We start from the raw sequence: 21,768 nt of genomic DNA on the forward strand, positions 1-21,768 counted from the left end.
TTGGGACTCGTCCTTTTCTCGACCGTTTGTACCCCCTACTACAAACCATTTTTGGTACTAATAACACGAGCAGTAGCAGCAGACTAGACGTAGGGACGTTCAGCCTGAACCAATATAAACCTCGTGTCCTTTAGTGCACCATCCGGGCCTAATGTGCAATAATCATAAATTTACTAGCCAGTGTTTGTTCGAAACACCGATAGTTGGCGCGCCAGGTAGGGGACTTTGTGCGTTCCAAATCAGGCCGCGGATGGCTAACCACGCAATCAACTGGGTTCCAGGTGCACACGTGCATTTCGGTGACCTGGACTTCATTGTCACACTAGGAGGAGAGTTGGCGCTGGCCCACGTGACCGTCCAGTCTCTCCCCTCCGTCAACTTCAACGACGGGAACCTTGAGCGCCAGCCCGGCTTCTCCCTTGGACCACAGCCGTCCAGGGAGGACCCGCGCCGCCTCACCCTCTCTCCGGAACACTCTGCACGGAGCGCCCCGACCGCGTTTCTGTTCGGTCTCTGCAACGCCGTGGCGACCGTTAGCCACCTTGTGGCACAACACACGATCCTGTCCCCCTCGAACAACGAGTTGTAGGGGTGATCGAAAGCGTTACGGAATCCCTCCATGGCCTCTTCGCGGAGGGGCCGGGGTCGGACTCTGGCTCTGACTCCAGCAGGGGGAGCCATCATCCCTCTCGAGAATGTTTCATGGCGGAAACCTCCGAGGGACACGTCGAAAGCATTTCCATGGAGGAGACTACCCCAGGAGGCAACCGTGGTGGCGCAACCGAGAGGGGGATAGCCGCCCCACCTCATGTTGGGGTGGAGCAGCTGAGAGCCCAAAAGAGGGAAATAGACGAAGCTGGACAACAGCTTGTTCAGGAGTACAAGAAGATTGACGAGGAGATTAGGCGCCGCGGAGATGGAGGGCACGCACGCACCGTGGCCCGCGACATAAATCAAAGGATCATCGCCGATGATGAAACCCTTTCCCACTTTGCTCGGGTAAGCCAGAACATTGCCGCCACAATGGCCTTGCTCCGTGGCCTTCCAAAGGCTGCAACGCCTAGGTCGCATATGGACTCTGTTTTCGACGATCCACATATGGATGGAAAGCTATTTTGATAAGCTAACCAATAGAAGTGGTCCCACGTCAAAATTCCTTCAGAATCAACAGGAATCATTGAAACAATTTGATGTCCAGAATTTGTCAGGATGCTGCATCGCCATCTTTTGGTTCGTTTGGGCCTTGTAATGTGTCAAGCTCCTTAGGGACATGAATAAGAGTGCTTGCATGCCCCTTAGGCTATATAATTAGTAGCCTCCGACTACGTTAGGTTTTGGATTTTGCTTTAGATCAATCTGTCATTGAACAGTCGCCGTTATCGGTTTATGAAACCCCACATTCGAAATCTTAATCATATATCTGCAATTGTCACTATAATTGAGTTGCGTGTTATCTTGTTCTTTCTTGTGTTCTTCGATTCGCAGTAGGGATTAGCCTTCTTGGTGAGGACAATCGGATTGTGACACGGTTGATAACTAGAGAAGTGTGGTGCTAAGGTTGCAGGGTTCGGGTCTTTGTGATATGAAGCCGGATCGGTGTGTCAATCTCCACTAAATCGATAGTTATCTTGAACCTAACGGAAGATCGGGAATCACGTCCCCAACAGTTTTCAATCACTCACTAGCACACAATGCAACAATATGGTCGTTCGAGACCTGCATCTGTACTCTTGCCTCCTCCCTTGCCTCCTTCCTTGCCCTCTCCTCCTCTGCCTTCCTCTGTCTCTTCAACCCCCATTTGTCAAGCCTAACAACAATCGGGTTATGAAAACCACGTTGTCTAGCAAACTCACGCATCTTCTTTATGTGCTGTTTAACGAAGAGCTCGACAAACTGAGGTCCATAACCAAACTTCCGTGCAATTATTTGCTTCGCCTTGATTTCATCTAGGAACTTAGCTTGACCATCATAAGATTCCCCTTTGCATTTCCTAGTGCTCTGTTCAAACAAAAAATTAGATTATAAGTCCTTACACAAGAAAAATATGATTTCATGTTTTCTACAACAATAACCAATCTCATCATAGCCAACCATATGGCCGCACCAATGGCCTATTCCAAGCTCTGAAGGGACTAGGCCGTAGTTGGCTTTAACACCACATTCGCACATGACAGGAGATGCTTCGATGATTATCCTTTCTTTCTTCTTTTCCTTTGCCTTTGGCGGCTTCGGCTATTGATTCTTAGGACCATAGAGCCACTCCTTGAAGCGACACTTCACAAATCCAAAGCACTAAAAGAGAATAGATTAGTATATGCACACATAGAGCTAAACATTTAAATAGATACACTTTCCACTTACTTCGTGCTTGTTGGGACACACATACTCCAACGTATTATCAGGGTTTATCACATCTCGATCTCCGCAATCGCACAGAGGAGGTTCTTTGAGTCGTCTAACTACGGCTAGGTGCTTCTCCTTAGCCGTCATTGGCGGGGGTTAGGGGGTGGTGGAACCCACCGCTCGAAGTGCTCACGTGGATGTCTCCCTCTACACCAATCATTGAAAAGGAGGTACCTTGGATCAAACTTGTCTAGACCATCGACCCACTGAAAGAAAAAACACCTCTCATAGTGTTACACGACAAGATTCCAACAAAATATTAGTAAACTACTAACACAAATGAAGAAAAAAAGATAAGGAAACAATTACCACATTAAAACGACTGCATGTGTAGAAGCAACGCGCAGCTGTGTCTGGATGTCTCGATTGAAACACGTGGGCCGCGAAACCACAGTCATAGTTAGGGACAGGGAGGTCAGGACACGTCGGGGTATAATTCTCTAGGACGACCCCGTTTTCGCCACAACTGCTCCCGATACATGTCTTGCATCTAACAAAACGGTTGTAATTTAAAACCAATCACAAATTAATGTAAAACAAAGAAAATATAACCTACACTTAGGCACCGAAATTAACCTTAAACTAAACATGGTACCCATAGTTCTAACTAACTAATTAGCCTTCACATAGAGAAAATGAACTAATCTTTTCCTCCAAACCCTAAGTACCCATTGTTCATAAACATACTATTCATCCAAACCCTAACTACCAATCCTAATCTTTGAATTCGCAGTTCAAACAATAAATAGGAGCATCAATACCTTGATCGAGGCCGAGGAGAAGCTTGGGGCATGAAGGAGGTAGGCAGCCAGAGAGGGCCGGGCGGCGGCCTCCTAGAGGCCGCCTGGGAGGGAGGGAGGGCGGGGGAGGCGGCCGGTGGCGGCGCGGCCTCCTGGAGGCCGCCTGGGAGCGAGGGACGGCGCTGGAGCACCCCTGGCGAAGGGTGCGGGCGCGGGACGTGGGCGTTGGACCTCGACGGAGTGACATATAGAGGGAGGGAGGGAGCCTGGGCGTTCCGCTTTTACGCGGTTTCGTCGCGTCGTGCGGCGTGGCGTGGCAGTGACGCGCCAAGATCTGCGGCGCGGCAGAGCCCGCCATGTCACCGGTCAGCGCCCGGGTCGTCGCCACGTCACCAGCTCCGCCGCGCCGCCATGCATGGCGCGACAGCATGGTTTGGCCGCGCCATGGCAGTAGGCGTGGCCAAAAATGTTAGATTTGAAAATAAAAATTAAACAGTGTTAAATTTGAAAATAGTTTTTAAAAAGTGTTAAAAAAATCTACAAATCCAGGAGCTGTAGCAACGGAAGGGTGTCGAAGAACCGATCACAGAACCGGCGGCGAGCTCACGCTCGAGGCTAGCTTAGGCTAGATTCTTATCCTTTATTCTTGTACCTCCTCCCATGTACTGGTTCTCTGAATCTAGACTCTTCTAGAACCTTCTAGAACGTCCATATTGTAATGTGATTTGAGTTGTGAGATTCAACGGATTGAGGTTTGTGACAGATTCAGAGTTGGTCCCTTCTCTGTCCGGAGGAGAAACAGGGAGAGTTCATTGCTCGGCTGGGCAGACTTAAGTGTATCTCAACAAGACCTCTCAGGATCACTTACTTAACCATGTAAGCAACAAATGGGAGAGGCTTCACTTTCAGATGGCTAACAACTGGAGATGCTAGTCGGTTCCTGAAGGAGCTGGGTACTTGCTGGTGGATGCTGCAAATATGGAGCAAGCTGTCCTGGAGAAGAAGTGGCTTAATCTGTCGATATTTGGTGATTTCTGGAAGATGTAATCTGATTTTTCGGTCAGGATAGTTCTGTCTGCTTTATGTCTGGATGTTGCGTGGTATCAGTTTGGGTTCTGCTGTAACGAATGCTTAAACCAGTTTTCGTCTTTATTAATATCTTTTGAAAGTAATTGGTCTTTATTAATATGAAGGCCCGGGCTATGCCCTTGAATTCTAAAAAAAAACTAATAATGATAAAATAAATCCTACACAAACAGCAGATGAACAGCTTGCGGGACGACACTCTGTGCCATCAAGTCATCAACGATCAGGGGAAAGGGTTGGATTATCCATGTCACATCGGTCTGGTCTCACTCATGTTTTGGTCAGTCTAGCCAAATGCCTCAGCATCATTATTTGTTCATCCTCTACCCAAAGTCACGGAGATGTATCTTTCTTCAAGCAACATAATGATCATGTTCAGACTAACTCTGCTCTAGTCAAGGAAGAAGGAATTCGATCAAAGAGACTTTTGGACTTTTGGTTGTGGTTTTGGCAAAACACAATAAATAGACATATCCTTAGTGAATAGTTCATTATCTTTTCTAGATATGTAGTTTTATCTATGCACCTAGATATATACTATATCTAGATATATAGTAAGAACTATGTATATAGAAAAAATAGAACGACTTATAATTTGGATTTGGAATGGAGGGGAGTACATTTTGAACGGCTGTATGAATGCAAATTATCCGCAGGTCTTCTGGTCGTTGCTAATCCAATGAAAACATGATGTAGCACAACTTCAACGATCTTATCGCTTTGAAAAACAGAGACGCCCTTCAGCAGTACTTTTAGCGAATGAACAATGTTTCTCTCTCAAAAGAAATCAGCAGCAGCAACAGCATCAGCCAAATTTCAGCGAAACGAACAGGGCCAGAGTAGTTCATGTTAACAGTGCATTTGGCTAGACTGGTAGCCCACTTGCTGTCAGGACTGCTAGGATTTTCACGGCGAAAATAAGCAAAGTCTTACTATTTATTTGACCACGGCATTATATATGCACACTTATTCAGCTGCAACATTAAGGCATGACCGACCATGATGCTGCTTCTCAGCATCCTCCTGCTGTCGCCCATAACCACCACGGCAGGGCATGGCGACGAGAGAGCTCTTGTGGATTTCAGGGCAAAGATCACCAACGACTACGGGGTGCTGACCTCCTGGAACAGCAGCACCAGCTACTGCAGCTGGGAGGGCGTCACATGCGGCCGCCGGAGACGTGTGGTTGCTCTAGACCTCCACTACCAGGGGCTCACAGGCACCATCTCCCCTGCCATTGGCAACCTCACCTTCCTGGGGCTCAACCTTAGCTTCAACAGCCTGCATGGTGGCATCCCTCCAACCATTGGTTCCCTCCGCCGCCTCTGGTATCTAGACCTGCGGGACAACTCACTTGTCGACACCATCCCAAGCAACATCAGCCGTTGCACCAGCCTCAAAATATTGGTGATTGCTGACAACCAGAACTTGCAAGGAAGCATACCAGCCGAGATCGGCAACATGCCCATGCTAAGTGCCCTCGAACTCTACAACAACAGCATCACTGGAACCATCCCGCCATCTCTGGGGAACCTTTCCCGGCTTGCAGTCCTGTCCCCCAAGGGCAACCATCTACATGGATCCATTCCCGAAGGAATTGGGAGCAACCCACAACTCTGGTTCCTTCAGCTCTCTATCAACAACCTCTCAGGACTGCTACCACCTTCACTGTACAATCTGTCATCTTCGAAAGTGTTTTACGCTGCTGTGAACAACCTTCATGGTCATCTCCCAGAAGATCTCGGAAGAAGCCTGCCTAAAGTGTAACTCTTTGGGCTTTCAGGTAACTGATTGACTGGAACTATTCCCATGTCACTCACAAAGCTCTCCAGCGTCCAAACATTTGACATATCCGGCAATGAGTTTATTGGGGTTTTTCCTTCCGCATTGGGCAAACTGCAATATCGAGAATTATCTATTTGGCACTGAAACAAATCAGTCTTTCATATTTGACATTCAAAATTTTGAACTTTCTTATCTAGCACCAAGTTGAAATTTTCTTCCGTAAATGGCACTTCCGTCTATTTTCAACGGTAACGATGTTAAGTGGCTTGCAAAATTACATAAGTGCCCTTGTTTGTAGTAGAAGTCCATGATGCCAAATAGGAAAAGAATAAATGAAAAGTTTGTCAAATAAGAAAATCATAAATATTACAAATATACTTGTAAACTAAAATATGAGATTTTCTGAGAGTGCAAATAAATACTCCCTCCGGTTTCCTAAAGGATGTTATTTTGAATAGCGACACGATCTAAAAAAACAATTTTGACCATTACTTTTTGATATAAAGTATTTATAAAATATAGTTAATATATGCTTTTATGAAACTACATTTCAAGATGAATCTACCTACGTCACTCTCATCGAGAGGCTGAAGCGCGACAGCCTCTCTGCCTCCCCCTCGGCCTCGGGGCCGGAGGAGCACAAGCACGCTCCAGCTCCGCCACCCTTGCTGGAGCGCTGGTCCTCCGACGGCCTGCCGACGCCGACGCCGCCGGTCGTGTTCCCGTTCCCCGACCTCACGGGGCGCATCAAGAGGCTGCCCCCGCCACCGCTGCGCGAGTGCATGTTGCAGTTCTCGGCCCACACGCTGGAGGCGCTCGAGGACTTCTGCGCGAGCCAGGCGTGGAGCAGCGACGGCGCGTGGTGCGCGATCCAGAAGGTCCTACGGTCCCGGACGTGGAGCTTCCCGTATGCGGTCCTCGACACGTTGGCAGGCAGCGGCCACCAGTAGTTCACCGCCGGCGCGGCCAGAGCCACTCCGGGCAGCCTGCAACGACCGAGCCACACAATCAGAGCATACAAGTTGATCGATCACCTATTCACCTGAACGGAGATGGTGGTGTGCAAGCTGCTATAGCTGCTATCCTCCACGCTGGGTAGCCGCCCATGGAGCACCCTACCACGTAGAACTTGTCCCCGAGCTGCAGCGCATCGGCGAGCTCCTCGACGTCCGTGGCGTCGCTCTTGAGACTGCGCTTCGGGTCGGCGTCGCTGTCACCGTACCCGGCTCTGTCGAAGAAGAGCATGTATATGCCGAGCTCCTCCACAAGCTCCTGCATGCAGTCGTGGGTCCTCCACAACCTAACGAACTCTTGAGTACGAACACCCGAACACACAACACAACACACTGCTCAATTCCAGTTTACGAAACGATCAAGAACAGCCGGCGTCGAATTTGTCCGTAGCCACGATCTTGCGCAACAGGCTGCACCGGCCGAAGAAAATTTCGGTCTTGGGTCGGTGCTGTTCGGGTAATGATAGCGAGCCTTTGATGCATCCCATGACGAAGGAGTCCCAGTCCCAGGCGACCGAGTCCAACACGGCCGATTCGTGTGCCGCTTTTGAACCCCATTTTCTACAATTCTCCCGGTCCAGGCTAATGATGTCTGGCGCCCTGCGTCTGTGGCTCCCCGGTGTGTTGGACACGTAGCGCAACGGCTTTGTAATATTTATGATTTTCTTATTTGACAAACTTTTCATTTATTCTTTTTTTATTTGGCACCATGAACTTCTACTACAAATAAGGACACTTATATCATTTTGTAAGCCACTTAACATCGTTACCGGTGAAAATAGACGGAAGTGCCATTTACGGAAGAAAATTTCAACTTGTTGCTAGATAAGAAAGTTCAAATTTTTGAGTGCTAAATATGAAAGACTGATTTGTTTTGGTGCCAAATAGATAATTCCGTAAATGGCACTCTTTGGCAATACACTAACTTGGAGGAGCTGTACCTTGCCCATAATAATCTATATTTTTTTAGACGAAAGGTTTCCCCTGCTTTATTTGCATAAAGCACTCCACATCGTTCAGCACAGCGTATCAGGCGTGCCCGCTAGAGTTACATTTCTAAGACAAAACAAAAAGCCTAATGGCCAAAACGTCAAAGACGAGCACCCAAAGAACACTCGCACTGATTATTACACATCTTCTCTTGCGTCTCCTCAGACTGAATCACATTTATGGAGTCCAGAGCCGAAGATTGCAATGCCAATGTCTCCAACCTTGATCTCTTTCCCCCATCCCAACAGTCCCCTGGTGGTTGGCTCGCTTTTCTCTCCAGGTCCCTCCTCACTGAGTCCACCATAGTTTCCAGGTCCACTGCCAGCTCCTCCTTCCAATTGATCTGTGCCGGATGCCTCGACACTTCTTCCAGCCTGAGTATTCTGTCCTCTAGCAACCCTCCAGTGTCCTGCTTGAACATTGGGAGCCAACCTCTTAGCATCTTTGTGATCCTGATCAGCACCATCTTTGTACCTAGCCAAAACACCCCCTGAAAGCAAATCTCATTCCTTAACTTCCATAAGGACCACAAAACAGCAGATGAAATCACATTAGTAACCATATGTTTCTTATTCGCAACCCACAACTTAGCTACAGACTCATAATCAGCACCGATATTCTCCCCTAACACCTCAGCAACCAAACTCCACACATTCACAGCTACACAACATTCAAAGAAAACATGCCGAATGGATTCCTGTTCACTACAAAACATCCCTTCTTTTTTGCAAGTTGTCCCTCGTAAGAATTCTATTATGCGAGAGCAACCACAGAAAGAACTGTACTCTAGGTGGAATCACAAGCTTCCATATGGTGTGAATATAAACCAGAAACACACCTCTACAATTAATCCTAGCATACAAGGATTGGACAGCGTAAACGCCATGAGAATTATAACTCCACACTATCTGATCCTCTTCATCATTGAGGATGGTATCCTCTAACACACCACATAGTTCCCACCACATGTTTCTAAGAGCCTCAGAAACATTCCTTCTAAAAGTGAGCATAAGCTCATGCCCATCCCAGACCTGGCTTAAAGCCTTACCATGCTGTTCATTAATGACATACAAAGGCCAGAACATAATGGCCAAACTTGTATTTCCTACCCATTGATCTTCCCAAAACCTTACCTTTCTCCCATTCCCTACTACCCATCTGACACCCATATGAGCTGCTTGGGCTGCCCAGAGGACCCCTTTCCAAAAAGGGGAGGATCCAAGATCTGGGCAGCAAAAAATGTTCGGATCATTGGTATTATACTTAAAATCTACAATTTTAACCCAAATAGCGTTCTTATGCAGATGATATCTAAAGATCCATGAAGCTAACAAAGCTAAATTTAAGCTCCTCAGATCTGGGATACCTAGCCCTCCTCCTTCTTTCTTTTGAGCCACTAACTGCCAGCTGGCAAGGTGATACTTATGCCTATCATCAGAGTTATTCCACAGAAAATGTCCCATCTGAGAGTTAATCATTTTGATAGCCCACTTAGGGAACTTTATAATGGACATCAAGTAAATTGGAATACTAGCCAGGCAAGCTTTTAACAAAACCATTCTCCCAGCATAAGACAGAAGCCTACCCCTCCAACCAGCTATCCTTTTGATAATCTTATCTACCACAGGTTGTAGGTCTTTCCTTTTAAGCTTATTATAATGAAGGGGAACTCCCAGGTATTTAATGGGAAAATCACCTTTTTTGCAACAGAAAAGTCTAGCAAACTCATTAGCCTGATCCTCTTCTAAACCCACTGTCAACAAATCACTCTTATCATAATTAATCTTCATGCCTGACATTTGCTCAAAGCAAACTAGAAGCCATTTCAAATTACAAGCTTTCTCTAGATTATTTTCTAAGAAAAGCAGTGTATCATCAGCATATTGCAAGCTGATGATACCCCCCTCTACCACTTGTGGTAAAAGCCCAGTAACCAGTCCATGCCTAGCTGCTTTCATAAGCATTCTAGAAAAAACGTCAGCTACTAAGTTGAAAAGCAAAGGGGATAAAGGGTCTCCCTGCCTCAGGCCTTTCCCAGACTTAAAAAAGATACTATTCTCATCATTAATGCGAATACAAATAGAACCTCCTCTAACAACCTGTCTAAGCCAGCCTCTCCATCTTCCACCAAAACCCCTAGTCTCAAGCATCTCCTCAAGGAAAGACCAGCTGACCCTATCATAAGCTTTTTCATAGTCTAGTTTCAACACCACACCTTCCTGTTTTCTTTTATGGATCTCATGAATAATTTCATGAGCAGCCACAACACTCTCCAAAATAAACCTTCCTTTAATGAAGGCAGTTTGGTTGTTCGCCACTAACCTATCCGCTACTCTCACCATTCTATTATTCAACAATTTGGAGAAAATTTTAAAACTACAGTTAATTAGGCTAATCGGCCTGAATTTCTTCAGCACCTTAGCCTCAGGTTCTTTAGGGATCAAAGTTATCATGGCGTAATTCAACCTATCAAGATTCAGACCCCCTTGTTCAAACACTCTTATAAGCTTCATAAGATCCCCCTTAATCAAATCCCAAAAGACTTGATAAAAAAGGAAAGAGAAGCCATCAGGGCCTGGGGCTCCTTCAGCATAAGAGCTAAAAACAGCCTCTCTGACTTCATTTTCAGTAAAAGGAGCCTCTAACAGCTCATTTTCCAAGGCAGTCACTTTCTCATCTACTCCCCAGAAATCTTGTCCTAATTTAACTCCACTATCTTCTTCTTTACCAAACAAATTTCTGTAAAAATCAACAGCATGCTCAAGCATGCCTTTATTATCCTCTATCCAACCATCCGGGCCTTCCAACCCAGAAATGTGTTTTTTCCTATTTCTTTGATTTGCCACAGCTTGAAAATATGCTGTGTTTCTAACTCCCTCTTTAACATTTCTATCCCTTGCTCTCTGTCTAGCTTTAATCTCCTCTAACTTCCAAATAGATTCTAGGTTTTTAACAATCTCCTTCATCCTGTTTCTTTCTATCTCAGTAATATCAAAGTTCTCATATTTCAAGTCTAGCAGATCATACTCCTTAAGGAGTTCTAACTTTTGTTTTCTAATCTGTGCATTAATATTTACTGCCCACCCCTTAACCTTCTTTCTAATCAATCTAATTTTAAACTGCCAAATATCTAACGGATCCGTGAAAGCACAAGAAGTGTTCCATAAATTTGCAATAAGCTCCTTGAAATCAGGCTGTTGTAACCACCACTTCTCAAATCTAAACATACTAGGTTTCCTTCTCTCCTCCAAGCCAAAATTAAGGATAAGAGGAACATGATCACTGCTTGCTCTAGATCTAGTAGACACAGAGGCAAAAGGAACCTTAAGTTCAAAATTGGTTGTGCAGAAAATTTTGTCAATAGCAGCCAAAATAGGCTGCTCTTGATTATTTGTCCAGGTAAATGCTCTAGATGAAGGTTTTAGTTCAATCAAACCAAACTTGTTAACCCTAGTCCATGAACAGATCAGCCCATTTGTGGTTAATGACTCCATTACTTTTATCCCTAACATTACAAACTAAATTAAAATCTCCACCTATCACAGTAGGACCATCCCAATTATCAAGTAAAGTTTCAAGTTCATTAATGAACTCTTGTTTCCCTTCATCATAAGGTGAACCATAGACCGTAATCAGTCTCCACACAAAATTGTCATGACAATTTCTAACTATTGCAGCTACACTGTACTACTCCTATCTTCCAGGCCAAGACCTCAAACTTTCTTTCACTAAAGCCAACAAGGATACCACCAGCTGTACCCTCGGCAGGGAGGTAATTCCAGTTAAAGTCTTTTTGCACATATTTTAGAAAAGAATCCTGAAAACTCTCTTTTTTTGTCTCTTGAAAGCCAACAAAATCTAACTGATTCTCTTTAACAAAATCCATGATACATTGCAACCGGCCTTCTTTATTAAGACCTCTAATATTCCATAGAGCTCCTATCATTTCTCAACTTAACTGGACTCTTATCACAGCTTTTAGAAGCTACTTGCACCCAAGACTGTTCCTTCCCATCTAACTGATCCTTTAGAGGGTCAGAGATACAGACCAGAGGAGGAAAATCCTCACAAACTAAAACACTATCAAGATTTGCAGGTAAAGTAGTCTCAGGTCTACTTTCCTCAAACTCCCTTCTATTAGCTAACTCTTTCTGCTTCAGTAACTCTATTCTTTCTAATTGATTACAGGTATCAATACCCAGAGATATATTAGCAATACTAGCTTTTTGAAGTAAATTTGTAGTGCTTTCAAAAGCAAAAGAAGATTTGTGTTTAGTACCTGTCTCCAGATTCTTAATTTTCTTAAAATCCTGAGCTTTCTCCAACATAGTGCGCCCATCCTTCGGCTGTCTTCTGGATCTGGGGCATCTAAGAGTTGGGCCCCACTTGTTTTTCCTTTTCTGGCACTTGTTGAACAGCTGCTCCTCAATTGTTATAGCTTCCCTATTCCACTCCTTCTGAACCAATCCCTCTTCTTGCAGACTAGACAATTCTTCACTTTCTTCCATATGTTCAGTATCACTGGCTTCCACCTCCTCCTCAGAAACTTCCAGCTCCATTTTTCTTAACAGAGATGAGCATTCCTCAGTTGCAATATCTTGCTTAGCCATCCTTCTAAATTCCTCCCACTTGGAATGATGTGACTCCTCATTCAGCAAACTCAAAAGCTTGTTACCAACTATCTTACACTCAGACTCCTTCACCTGGATAGTAACTGGTGTTTCATATTCATCCATCTCAGCACATCCCTCAATGTTACTCTGAAACTCTTCCTTCTCATAACTCTTCACACCAGAACATCCCTCAAGGGAGCTCTGAAATTTTGCTTCAGAAAACTGAGTTGAATTCACACATCCCAAATCAGTCTGTAAATTGTTCTTCCTTACAGACTTAAGTCTGTCCCTCATATTCAAGCAAAGATCTTCCCTCTGAGTCACATCAGTATAACTCAGCTGCAGCACCCTTAATGCATCCTGAGCAGTTAACTGCTTAGCTTGATCTGACATCATCTGCATCATAATACACTCCTGATTCATTGCATCTTCTGTCCTCACCTCCATATTAACTGCCTTGCTTTCTATACTCTTGGTCATAGAAGTTTTTGGTGTCTTTTGCTTTGTATCTTCAGCAGGCTTGGACAGATGGTTCATCTCTTCATCAGAGTCATACAAGTCATCTGTCTCATCATCATTACCCGGGTTACCTTTATCATCACCCCCACCATCATCATTATCCTTGTCATCAGCAACTTTACCTTCATCAGCTTCATCTTCCACTATCAGCTCAATAACATACAGCTTCATCCCCATCTCATATAACCTTTGCCTAGGAATTTTCATCCCATTCCTGCATGCCACTTTAACTCTGATGACCTCATAAAAGGTCTTGAAAACTGTGGACCAATCAACCTCAGTCAGTAAGCCAAACCCAGAAGCTATTTGAGCAAAAACTTTCCAATGACAGTATCTAGGTGGTATGCCTCTTATCTCAACCCATACCTCCTCCAATTCACTGTGTGGTTTCAAATCACCAATCCATTCAAGCACCTCCACTTGAACCCCATCCTTTCTCAGATTAAAGGAAGGGTAATTCTTTATGTCACTAACCCTCTTATGAGGAGGAAATCTCACCAAAAATCTCCCAGGTTCCAGTTCTCTGATTTGCCAAGGCCAATCCTTACTATATATGTCAGATAACTCCACTTCCAATTCAGCCAAGGTAATCTGTCCCTTCTTAACTCCAACCACTCCACAATTAGTCAGATTCAGCCATTGAGTAGATTCCACACTTGGCACATCTAAATGATAAAAACCAAGCCCCAGACTAGAACTACCCACATACGCTGCAACAGGGTGATCTGATTTCCATTTTGGACAAACATTCATATGGTGCCCAGGAACTCCACAGATAAAGCAAACCTTAGGACGAGTACAAGTACCCACAAAATGCCCAGGCTCTCCACAGTTATAACAAGTAAGCTTCCTATATCTGGGATCTATGCTGAAAGGCGGATCAGGAATCTGAGTACCTTGTCCACGCCCCTGTGCAGGTGTTCTCCGAGGTGGAGGTTGCTGTGGTTGTCGCAGCTGCGGCGGTGGATGTTGTTGCGGACGGGGCGGTGGAGGTGGGCGAGTAGCACCCTGCTGCCTCCATCCGAGGTCCTGCCTCCCCTGCTGGGTCGGACCCCTGTGGTCTGGCGGTGGAGGACGAGCCGGCCTTTGAGGGGGCGGACGCCGCGGCTCAGGCTGCCAAACCCATCTTCCCCCATCCTCCATCTTCTTCTTCTGAAGCACCTCAGCAAAGGTCTCCTTCTCACCCCCTCTCCCCCAAATGTCCCTTGCGAAACTGACCTTCACCGGCGGCTTCACCAACCGATCCGATTTCTGCACTGGGTAGCAATCCGCGGACGAGAAACTCCTCGAATCCACCAACTCTCGCCGGATCCAGAACAAACTGTCAGCACTCAGGAGATTGGTGGAGGGAGCTTGTGGTCTAGGGTTACGGCGAGGCGGCGGAGAGTCAATGGCCCAGAGTTGGCCGAAAAACTCGACCACCACCTCGTCCTCGTGCTTCTCCAGATCCAACTGCCCCCTTTGTGAGTCACAATCCCCCCTCTTCTCTCTGATATGTGGGGCAGAGGGCTTCCTCCTCTGGCTTGCGGACCCGGCCTTATTGCGGGGCCGCGTCGTCATCCATGGAGGGTAAGGCCATGGTGGAGGATCGAGCTCGAGCCCCGTGCGCCCCCGCGTGGCAGTCTCCAGAGACGAGCCCAGGGATGGTGGACGTGACATGTGAATACTGTTTTGTTAGTATGAACGTATATGTAACTTGAAAAATCACTATGAAAGGATATGTGCCCATAATAATCTATCAGGAGAAATCCCAGAACTCTTTGGCAATTCAACATCACTGATCCGTCTCGATCTGTCCTTCAACAATTTACAGGGAGAAGTACCAACAGAAGGGGTTTTCAAGAATCTAACTGGACTATCAGTTGTTGGAAACAAAGGGTTATGCGGTGGAATACCACAGCTTCATCTTCGAAGATGCCCAAACTCTGCTGCGAGGAAGAACAAGAAAACCATGCCAGTGGCTCTTAGAATAGCAGTGCCTGCAGTAGAAGCAATTTTGGTCCTATTCTCTGGTCTTGCTTTGGCTGTATTTCTTTGAAAAAGGTCTCAGGCTACAACGACGAAAGAACAACGTCCACCTCCCTTCATTGAGATTGATCTTCCAATGGCTTCATACAATGAATTACTCAAAGCAACTGATGGGTTTTCAGAAGCCAATCTCCTGGGTAAGGGAAGATACGGTTCGGTGTACAGAGGCAATGTAGAAAATCAGGGCATTGTAGTTGTAGTGACAGTCAAGGTATTTAATCTCCAGCAACCAGGATCATACAAAAGTTTCGAGGCTGAATGTGAGGCACTGCGAAGAGTGAGGCATCGATGCCTTGTAAAGATTATCACATCCTGTTCAAGCATCGACCACCAAGGTCAAGACTTCAGAGCACTAATCTTCGAGTTCATGCCTAATGGAAGCTTAGATAGCTGGGTCCACTCAGATACTGAAAAAGAAAGTGGAAGTGGAACACTCACCTTGGAACAAAGGTTAGATATCGCTGTTGACATTGTGGATGCTATAGAATACCTCCACAATGGCTGCCAGACATCGATTATCCACTGCGATCTCAAGCCCAGTAACATTCTCCTTAATCAGGACATGAGGGCTCGTGTTGGAGATTTTGGCATCGCTAGAATTATAAATGAAGCTGCAAGCACTTCTTCAAATTCAAACAGCAGCATCGGAATAAGAGGCTCCATTGGATATGTTGCCCCAGGTAATATCGATGCTTCCTGCCTGCTTTACATAAGTAGATTCAGTTAGCTGTATGCTCATTAAACAAGTTTGTGCATACCTGTTTGTGCTCTGTTTCAATCTATTGTAGAATATGGAGAAGGGCTTGCAGTATCAACTTATGGTGATGTATACAGTCTCAGCATTACTTTGATTGAGATGTTTACAGGAAGGAGCCCAACAGATGATATGTTCAGAGATGGGTTAAACCTGCATTACTTTGCTATGGCAGCTCATCCTGATAAGGTTATGGAAATAGCAGATTCCAGAATCTGGCTGCGTGATGAAGGAAACAATAGAAATGCTACAAGAGATATAGCCAGAACAAAGGAACGTTTGGCTGCTATCATCCAGCTTGGTGTACTTTGCTCAAAGCAATCACCCAAAGAGCGGCTGTTAATAAGTGATGCAGCTGTAGAGATGCATAATATCAGAAATACATTCCTCAGTGCTCACTGATAAAAGTCACGTTACATCAGATGAAGACTTGAATAATAATCACCGTACAGAGGTCATTATGTTTCTGCTAATTCTTATTGAATTTCGCAATACTTTTTGTCATTTTTCTGAGTGTGTTGAAAACTTATCAATTGGTGTGGTGTCGTACCATCCACTTTGTATGCCTCATCTTTTTTTGTAGTATTTTTGTATTTCTTGAGTTATGAATAAATGAGGAAGTCATGAAAATGTCTCTTCAGAATAGTAGTGCCTACAACAGACACAGAGCTATCCTGGATTAATTTCAGGGTTTGCATTAGTTACATTTCTTTAATCTTTACAGAAGGTCCAGGGCTATCTCAGTTCACTGAGATAGATGTTCCAATGGTGTCATAAAATCAAATACTTAAAGAAAAAGATGGTATCTCAGAAGTCAGACTCAGAAGCCAATCTTCTAGGAAAGAGGAAAGACGTTACATATACAGCATAATATCATTAGCGAAACCATTTCTGGTGCCATCTATGGTATAGGTAAGATCAAGATCTGTTCACTCAGTCCATTTTAGTCACTCATCCCTAACAGTAACAGTGCCCTTTTGTTCTAGGCTTTTGGCACAGTTCTGTGATTGAGACCTTTGTTTTACTTCCATTTATTTCAACATTCTTAAGCATCAATATTCAGTACTCCATTATAACTGGACAGTGTTCATACTGCAGGACGTAAGCAGTTAAACTTTTTTCATCTTTTTGCCAATTCATTCAAGGTACAGCAAATTCTAAAGTAGACAAAAGAATATCTACTTTGCTGTGCGGTATAAATCACCTTATGCACCAGTTCATATAAGAAATAGCTAGATAACTACAAAGCATAATGACTAGATTATGAAGACTTAACTATGCTAAACACACCACTACTCTGCCTAACACCCTCCTAGGGAATAACTTATGCTCTGAAATGTAAAACAAAACTGGATGAAGATTTACATGTCATTGTTTGCCTTCGTAGCAATGCTGAACATGCGAGTTGTCAACATCTACATACTTGGACCAGTATGTCTTGTACTTGGAAATGGCAAGGTCAAGCCAGGGCTTATAATTCCCATTGTAATGAACTACTGCAGCATTATCAATCTCAGCAATGTCAACAGCTGGATCATAGCCCAGGCCCAAGACATGCCAAGTACGATTCAACGGGTATGTCAGGTTGTAGAAAGTAATTAAACCTGGAGGCAATGTACCCAGCTTCCACAGCTTACGATCCTCATTCTGCAACAGGTCTTCTCTTAGTAAGTGAAACAACAAAATTCATTACAGGTTCACTAAATGATGGGCAAAATGCAATAAGACAATGAAATCAGCAGTAGATTTCTTATGCCACTACTTACCAAATCTTGCCAATAATGGTATATTCCAGTGATATTTCGCTTCTTCCACTCCTTGAGGTCAAACATGTTCATTCCGAAAGCCCACCCACAAGCATGTGGATCAAAGTTCTCTGAGATCTTTGGGTGTGAGAAGTTGAGATAAGTATCAAAGCGATGGAAACTCTCTTTACAGGTTTCCACAGCGCCATTTACCATCCCTTTAAGATCAATATCCCAAAGGGATGTCAAATCCTTCTGTACAACAACATCATCATCAAGAAACAGTATCTTCTCAAGCTTTGGGTGAATTTCTGGCATGTAGAATCTCAAATGGTTGAGCATGGACAGATATTTTGGGTTCCTGTATTTCAGATTCTCGTTTCCATCAGAGAGTGATGATGGATTGTGTGCTTTGAAGTAATATTCTTTGAGGCGAGCTGACTCCAGTTGCCGAAGAACAGAACAGTATGACGAATTAAGCCATTTGAAATTGTCCATGTTCTCCACATGAACAGTTGCCAGTTGAGGAGGATGAGTAATGAACCACATCTTCATGGCTGCAAAATTAAGTCTATCAGTGACAATGTGGAACACGTGCTTCTCTGGTTCATTGGCATTTGTCACAGTTGATCTGACAACTACTGAGGCTGCAAGCACGTTATCAGAAAATATAGCATAGTGATAGAGTGACCGGTCCTCAAGCTTTTCTTTATATTGTTCCGCCTTCAAAGCATCATCATCAAAATGCTCCTTGGTCACATCATCACGAAAATAATAATCAGTTGTCAGCTGCATATGTAGACAGTGCAAGGGAATGGGGACAGTCTTCGCAGCATGCTGAACCAGAAATGAGTTCTGTTTCTTTACTGCATCGATATTTAGTTCCGTTGACTGCAACATAACACGCAATTTTCTTGACACTTCACCCGAGCTGTACAGAACATCTCTAGCCGAAGACAGCACATGCCCCATTGCTTTTGCTCTCTCTAAGGCACTGCAGAAATAAGGGGTCATAAGCAATTAATCTTTAACACCAAAGTGGGAAAGAGCCAAACTGATTAATCTTTAGAAGGGAAATGAAGTACCTAGAATCGAGTTCACTGTCAATAAGTGCATCCCCGATAGCTGTTTGGCTTTCTTTTATGCACTTCATGAGCAAGGCATACATGTCTGGTTCCTTCTGGGAGAGTGCAAGAGTGGCATATAACTTGGCCATTATTATCTGATCTTTCATGAGCCTTAGTGTTGAATCTGTATTAATAAAGCGGAACTCCGGCCTCCATATGTTGTAGCTGCCTCTAACTTTATTATTAAAGTTGCTTGAGCTATTTATTGCTGCATTCCTCATGTCAAGTTCAACCTTCTTATCCATCTGAAGCAGCTCCTGAACCCTCCGCTCCTTTCTTGTGCGTCGAAATACCTGCAGGAGCAATAGCGGCACACCAACACTCAGATGGGCAGGATTAACACATCACACAGTAAGCCAAACAAAAATCCTCAAAACACAAATAAGTAACCATCGTGCTGTATTTCATAGTCACTACAGAGTAAGGATAGAATTGACCTGTCGCCTTAATTTAATCGGATCGACATTTGTAGTAGCCAGAGTTTCAGTACTTGAAAGATTGGTGGTTTCTGATCCACTGGCGAGTAGACGATCCCTGGCAGCCTCTTGCTGGCGCAACTGTAGAAGAAACACCCATTAGAGCTACAAACAAAATAGAACAACCTACCAAGTTGTCCTCACAAACAACACAGATAATTTTTTTTTTATTTTTTTCAGAACATACTGTTCCGGCTACCGGCTGGCTATCTCTGGGCAACCAAGGGTTCTCCCAGATAGAGGACGAACCGAATTCTCTGGCGGTGATTTTGAACAGCTTGATCCGGCCATGCTGGTCAGTGTACGCAATCGTCTTTTCAGCTTTGTCCACATCCTGCTAACCATTCACCGTGCAAACATTAGCATGGCGAGCGAAGCAACACAACGCAATCGTGTGTCCTGAGCAGCCAAATTCAGATAGATAAATAAATAGTGACCTGTAACTTGCTGCAGCCAGGGCAGTTCTCGCGAGTCCCATGGTCGCTGACAATCCAAAATCACACCGCAACACCGAAGTCAGAGCCTTTACTGAATCGCGTAGTAATGAGGAAGGAAGGAAGGAAAGGATGGTGATGGTTTCTTACGCTCGGTGACCCGAGAAGAGCCACTGCGACACCGCTGATCTGGTGGCAGGCACATGGATCACGACCTGCGGAGGAGGAGCGACGGGAGCAATGAGAAAAGGAAAGAACCCTAGCTCTGAGGGTCGGAACGCGATGAACCTAACATTTGGCCGTCGCAGTGAACAGTGAGGGGGTGAGAGGCGACGCGGTGGGTACAAACCTGGAAGGAGAGGAAGCAGAGGAGGATGAGGAGGAGGGCTAGCAGGCCCGGGCGCCGCCGCAATCGGAGCGTGGTTCTGGGATACGCTGCCGCGGCCGCCGCCGACGAGGCGGAGGAGGAGGAGGACGCCATGGACGGGGAGTGGAGTGATGGGATGTGGATTTTTTTTTAATTAAAAAAGGAATATTTTGGGAGAAATGGATTTTGGGGGACGAGAGCTGGGTGTGGGTAGCAGGAAGAATGACGAATCTTTTTATTTTCCTTTTTTTAATTTATTTTCTGGCCATAACGGTTAACGGGAATGGAGGGCACGTTTGTCGGGATTACAGTTCCTCTGGCCTGTATAAAAATGCCACGTTCACCCGTACTAAAAGAGTGATGATATGCTAAACGAGTGAGCACGGCAATGACTTTGATTTGGACAGAGGATTTCCTTCTTATCTTAGAGGAGTTGGGTGCAAGGAAAGAGAGATGAGGCAATGCCTAGGCGAGGGCGGATCGGTGAGGGTTAGATAAGCACGGTGTGATTCGGAACAACAATGGTTGTGTTACATCTACCTTTTTAGTTAAGGTAGAAGAGAAAACAAAGTTTAAGTCTCATGTCAAGTCTAAGTGCTCTGTCAGATTATATGCGAAAACCAAAGACCTACGAGAAAGCGATGCCTTATTAGGAAGATTAGTGTGCTTGCATTGTATGCCATCTCTAGGAAATGCCTTCTTCGATGCGCCAGGTGACTTCAAAAGGGGGTAAGGAAGCATTCTAGAATCTTTTCATATGTTCCATAAGGTGTAGATGACGGTGCTGTTAAAATCTCACAAAGAACATGGTGTAATGTGTAAAGAGCTGATATCACTAACTTGCCATGGAAACGTTGCATGAGCACTGGACAACGATAGGATGGTGGAAATAGAGGAAGTTTGGTGACACGAAGCGTATAGAGTGGAGTAAATGGGACTGAGGTTGTGATAGATACAAAACCATATTACTCCGGACTCAAGAAGTGTGCTGCTCTTCTTTAGTTAGGCCTTGTTCGGTAAATCCTCTACTATCAAGGGGATTAGAAGTAATTGAAAGGGATTATGACTTGTTAGAGATTTAATCTTCCTTAATTCCCCTTTAATCCCTCCAATTCCTACCAAATCGAACAAACCCTAGCTTGTCCTGTTGAGACTAGCGATCTCAGACAGTGTAGAGGAGATAGAGGCATCCGCCCGCCAAGCGTTGCCCTCAGGCGGAGGCTCGGGGAATAGGCACGACAGGTGGGCGTGTAGGGAAATGGCACTCAAAACTAAGGTTTCATTAATTCACCCTCCAACCTCCCGTACTGTTACAAGTGTTCCCTATTTATAGGGCTCAACTACCACTTTTACAGAGTTTACAATAGTACCCTTCAACTGCTACAGTATATTCTCGGAATATTCCACTACTCGTCTTTCCTCTCGGGAGTAATCTTGTCATGACGCCCTCAGGTACTGGGCCTGCGCGATCAGCCGGCCCATCAAGCCTCAGGATCCGGCGATGGGCCTTTGGGCCTCCGCCGTCGGTCTCCGCCTCATCAGGCCTCAGGATTCGGCGAAGGGCATTTGGGCCTCCGCCGTCGGTCTCCGCCCCTAGGACGCCGGGGCCGTAGACCCCCGACGCCTAGTATTGCCGTCCTCCTGCTTGGGTCTCTGCCCCTACGAGCGGAGGCCGAACCGGCGCGCCC

The 21,768-nt window shown here is 45.2% G+C and overlaps 3 protein-coding genes across 9 annotated transcripts; 1 reads left to right on the plus strand and 2 right to left on the minus strand.

Annotated features, from left to right (window-relative positions):
- The first annotated feature begins 5,228 nt into the window (after positions 1–5,228).
- Positions 5,229–16,901, plus strand: LOC136524763 (putative receptor-like protein kinase At3g47110). The gene is made up of 2 exons (XM_066518016.1): positions 5,229–5,469; positions 15,966–16,901. Exons 1-2 carry the CDS (start codon positions 5,229–5,231, stop codon positions 16,331–16,333), a joined length of 609 nt encoding a protein of 202 aa, XP_066374113.1. The 3' UTR covers positions 16,334–16,901.
- On the minus strand, positions 5,453–20,242 carry LOC136520947 (probable galacturonosyltransferase 3). 7 transcript variants are annotated; one of them, XR_010775449.1, is made up of 10 exons: positions 20,063–20,242; positions 19,864–19,928; positions 19,717–19,762; positions 19,467–19,613; positions 19,241–19,360; positions 18,762–19,096; positions 17,698–18,670; positions 17,297–17,578; positions 15,616–15,877; positions 8,018–8,507 (listed from the first exon to the last, which is right to left on the minus strand). XR_010775449.1 is itself a non-coding variant. In XM_066514642.1 (9 exons), exons 1-8 carry the CDS (start codon positions 20,192–20,194, stop codon positions 17,300–17,302), a joined length of 2,097 nt encoding a protein of 698 aa, XP_066370739.1. In that variant the 5' UTR covers positions 20,195–20,242; the 3' UTR covers positions 5,453–5,567; positions 17,297–17,299. The 7 variants fall into 7 exon arrangements, 5 of the variants coding, with proteins under 5 accessions (XP_066370739.1, XP_066370737.1, XP_066370738.1 ...); XR_010775448.1 differs by lacking the exon at positions 8,018–8,507 and adding an exon at positions 14,628–15,489; XM_066514642.1 differs by lacking the exons at positions 8,018–8,507; positions 15,616–15,877 and adding an exon at positions 5,453–5,567.
- Positions 6,580–7,292, minus strand: LOC136521155 (uncharacterized). Its single transcript, XM_066514853.1, has 2 exons — positions 7,057–7,292; positions 6,580–7,000 (listed from the first exon to the last, which is right to left on the minus strand). Exons 1-2 carry the CDS (start codon positions 7,290–7,292, stop codon positions 6,580–6,582), a joined length of 657 nt encoding a protein of 218 aa, XP_066370950.1.
- Positions 20,243–21,768: the final 1,526 nt, after the last annotated feature.

Source organism: Miscanthus floridulus, chromosome 18 (genome assembly GCF_019320115.1).
Source record: "Miscanthus floridulus cultivar M001 chromosome 18, ASM1932011v1, whole genome shotgun sequence".
NCBI lineage: Eukaryota > Viridiplantae > Streptophyta > Magnoliopsida > Poales > Poaceae > Miscanthus > Miscanthus floridulus.

Coding starts and splice junctions, on each gene's coding strand:
- LOC136521155 (XM_066514853.1), bottom strand. CDS start 7,292: ATGCAGGAGCTTGTGGAGGAGCTCGGCATATACATGCTCTTCTTCGAC. Junction 7,001..7,056: donor ACACCACCATCTCCGTTCAG/GTGAATAGGTGA, acceptor CGGTCGTTGCAG/GCTGCCCGGAGTGGCTCTGG.
- LOC136520947 (XM_066514642.1), bottom strand. CDS start 20,194: ATGGCGTCCTCCTCCTCCTCCGCCTCGTCGGCGGCGGCCGCGGCAGCG. Junction 19,097..19,240: donor CGATTAAATTAAGGCGACAG/GTCAATTCTATC, acceptor TTGCTCCTGCAG/GTATTTCGACGCACAAGAAA. Junction 17,579..17,697: donor ACCATTATTGGCAAGATTTG/GTAAGTAGTGGC, acceptor GACCTGTTGCAG/AATGAGGATCGTAAGCTGTG.
- LOC136524763 (XM_066518016.1), top strand. CDS start 5,229: ATGATGCTGCTTCTCAGCATCCTCCTGCTGTCGCCCATAACCACCACG. Junction 5,470..15,965: donor CACCATCTCCCCTGCCATTG/GCAACCTCACCT, acceptor AATCTATTGTAG/AATATGGAGAAGGGCTTGCA.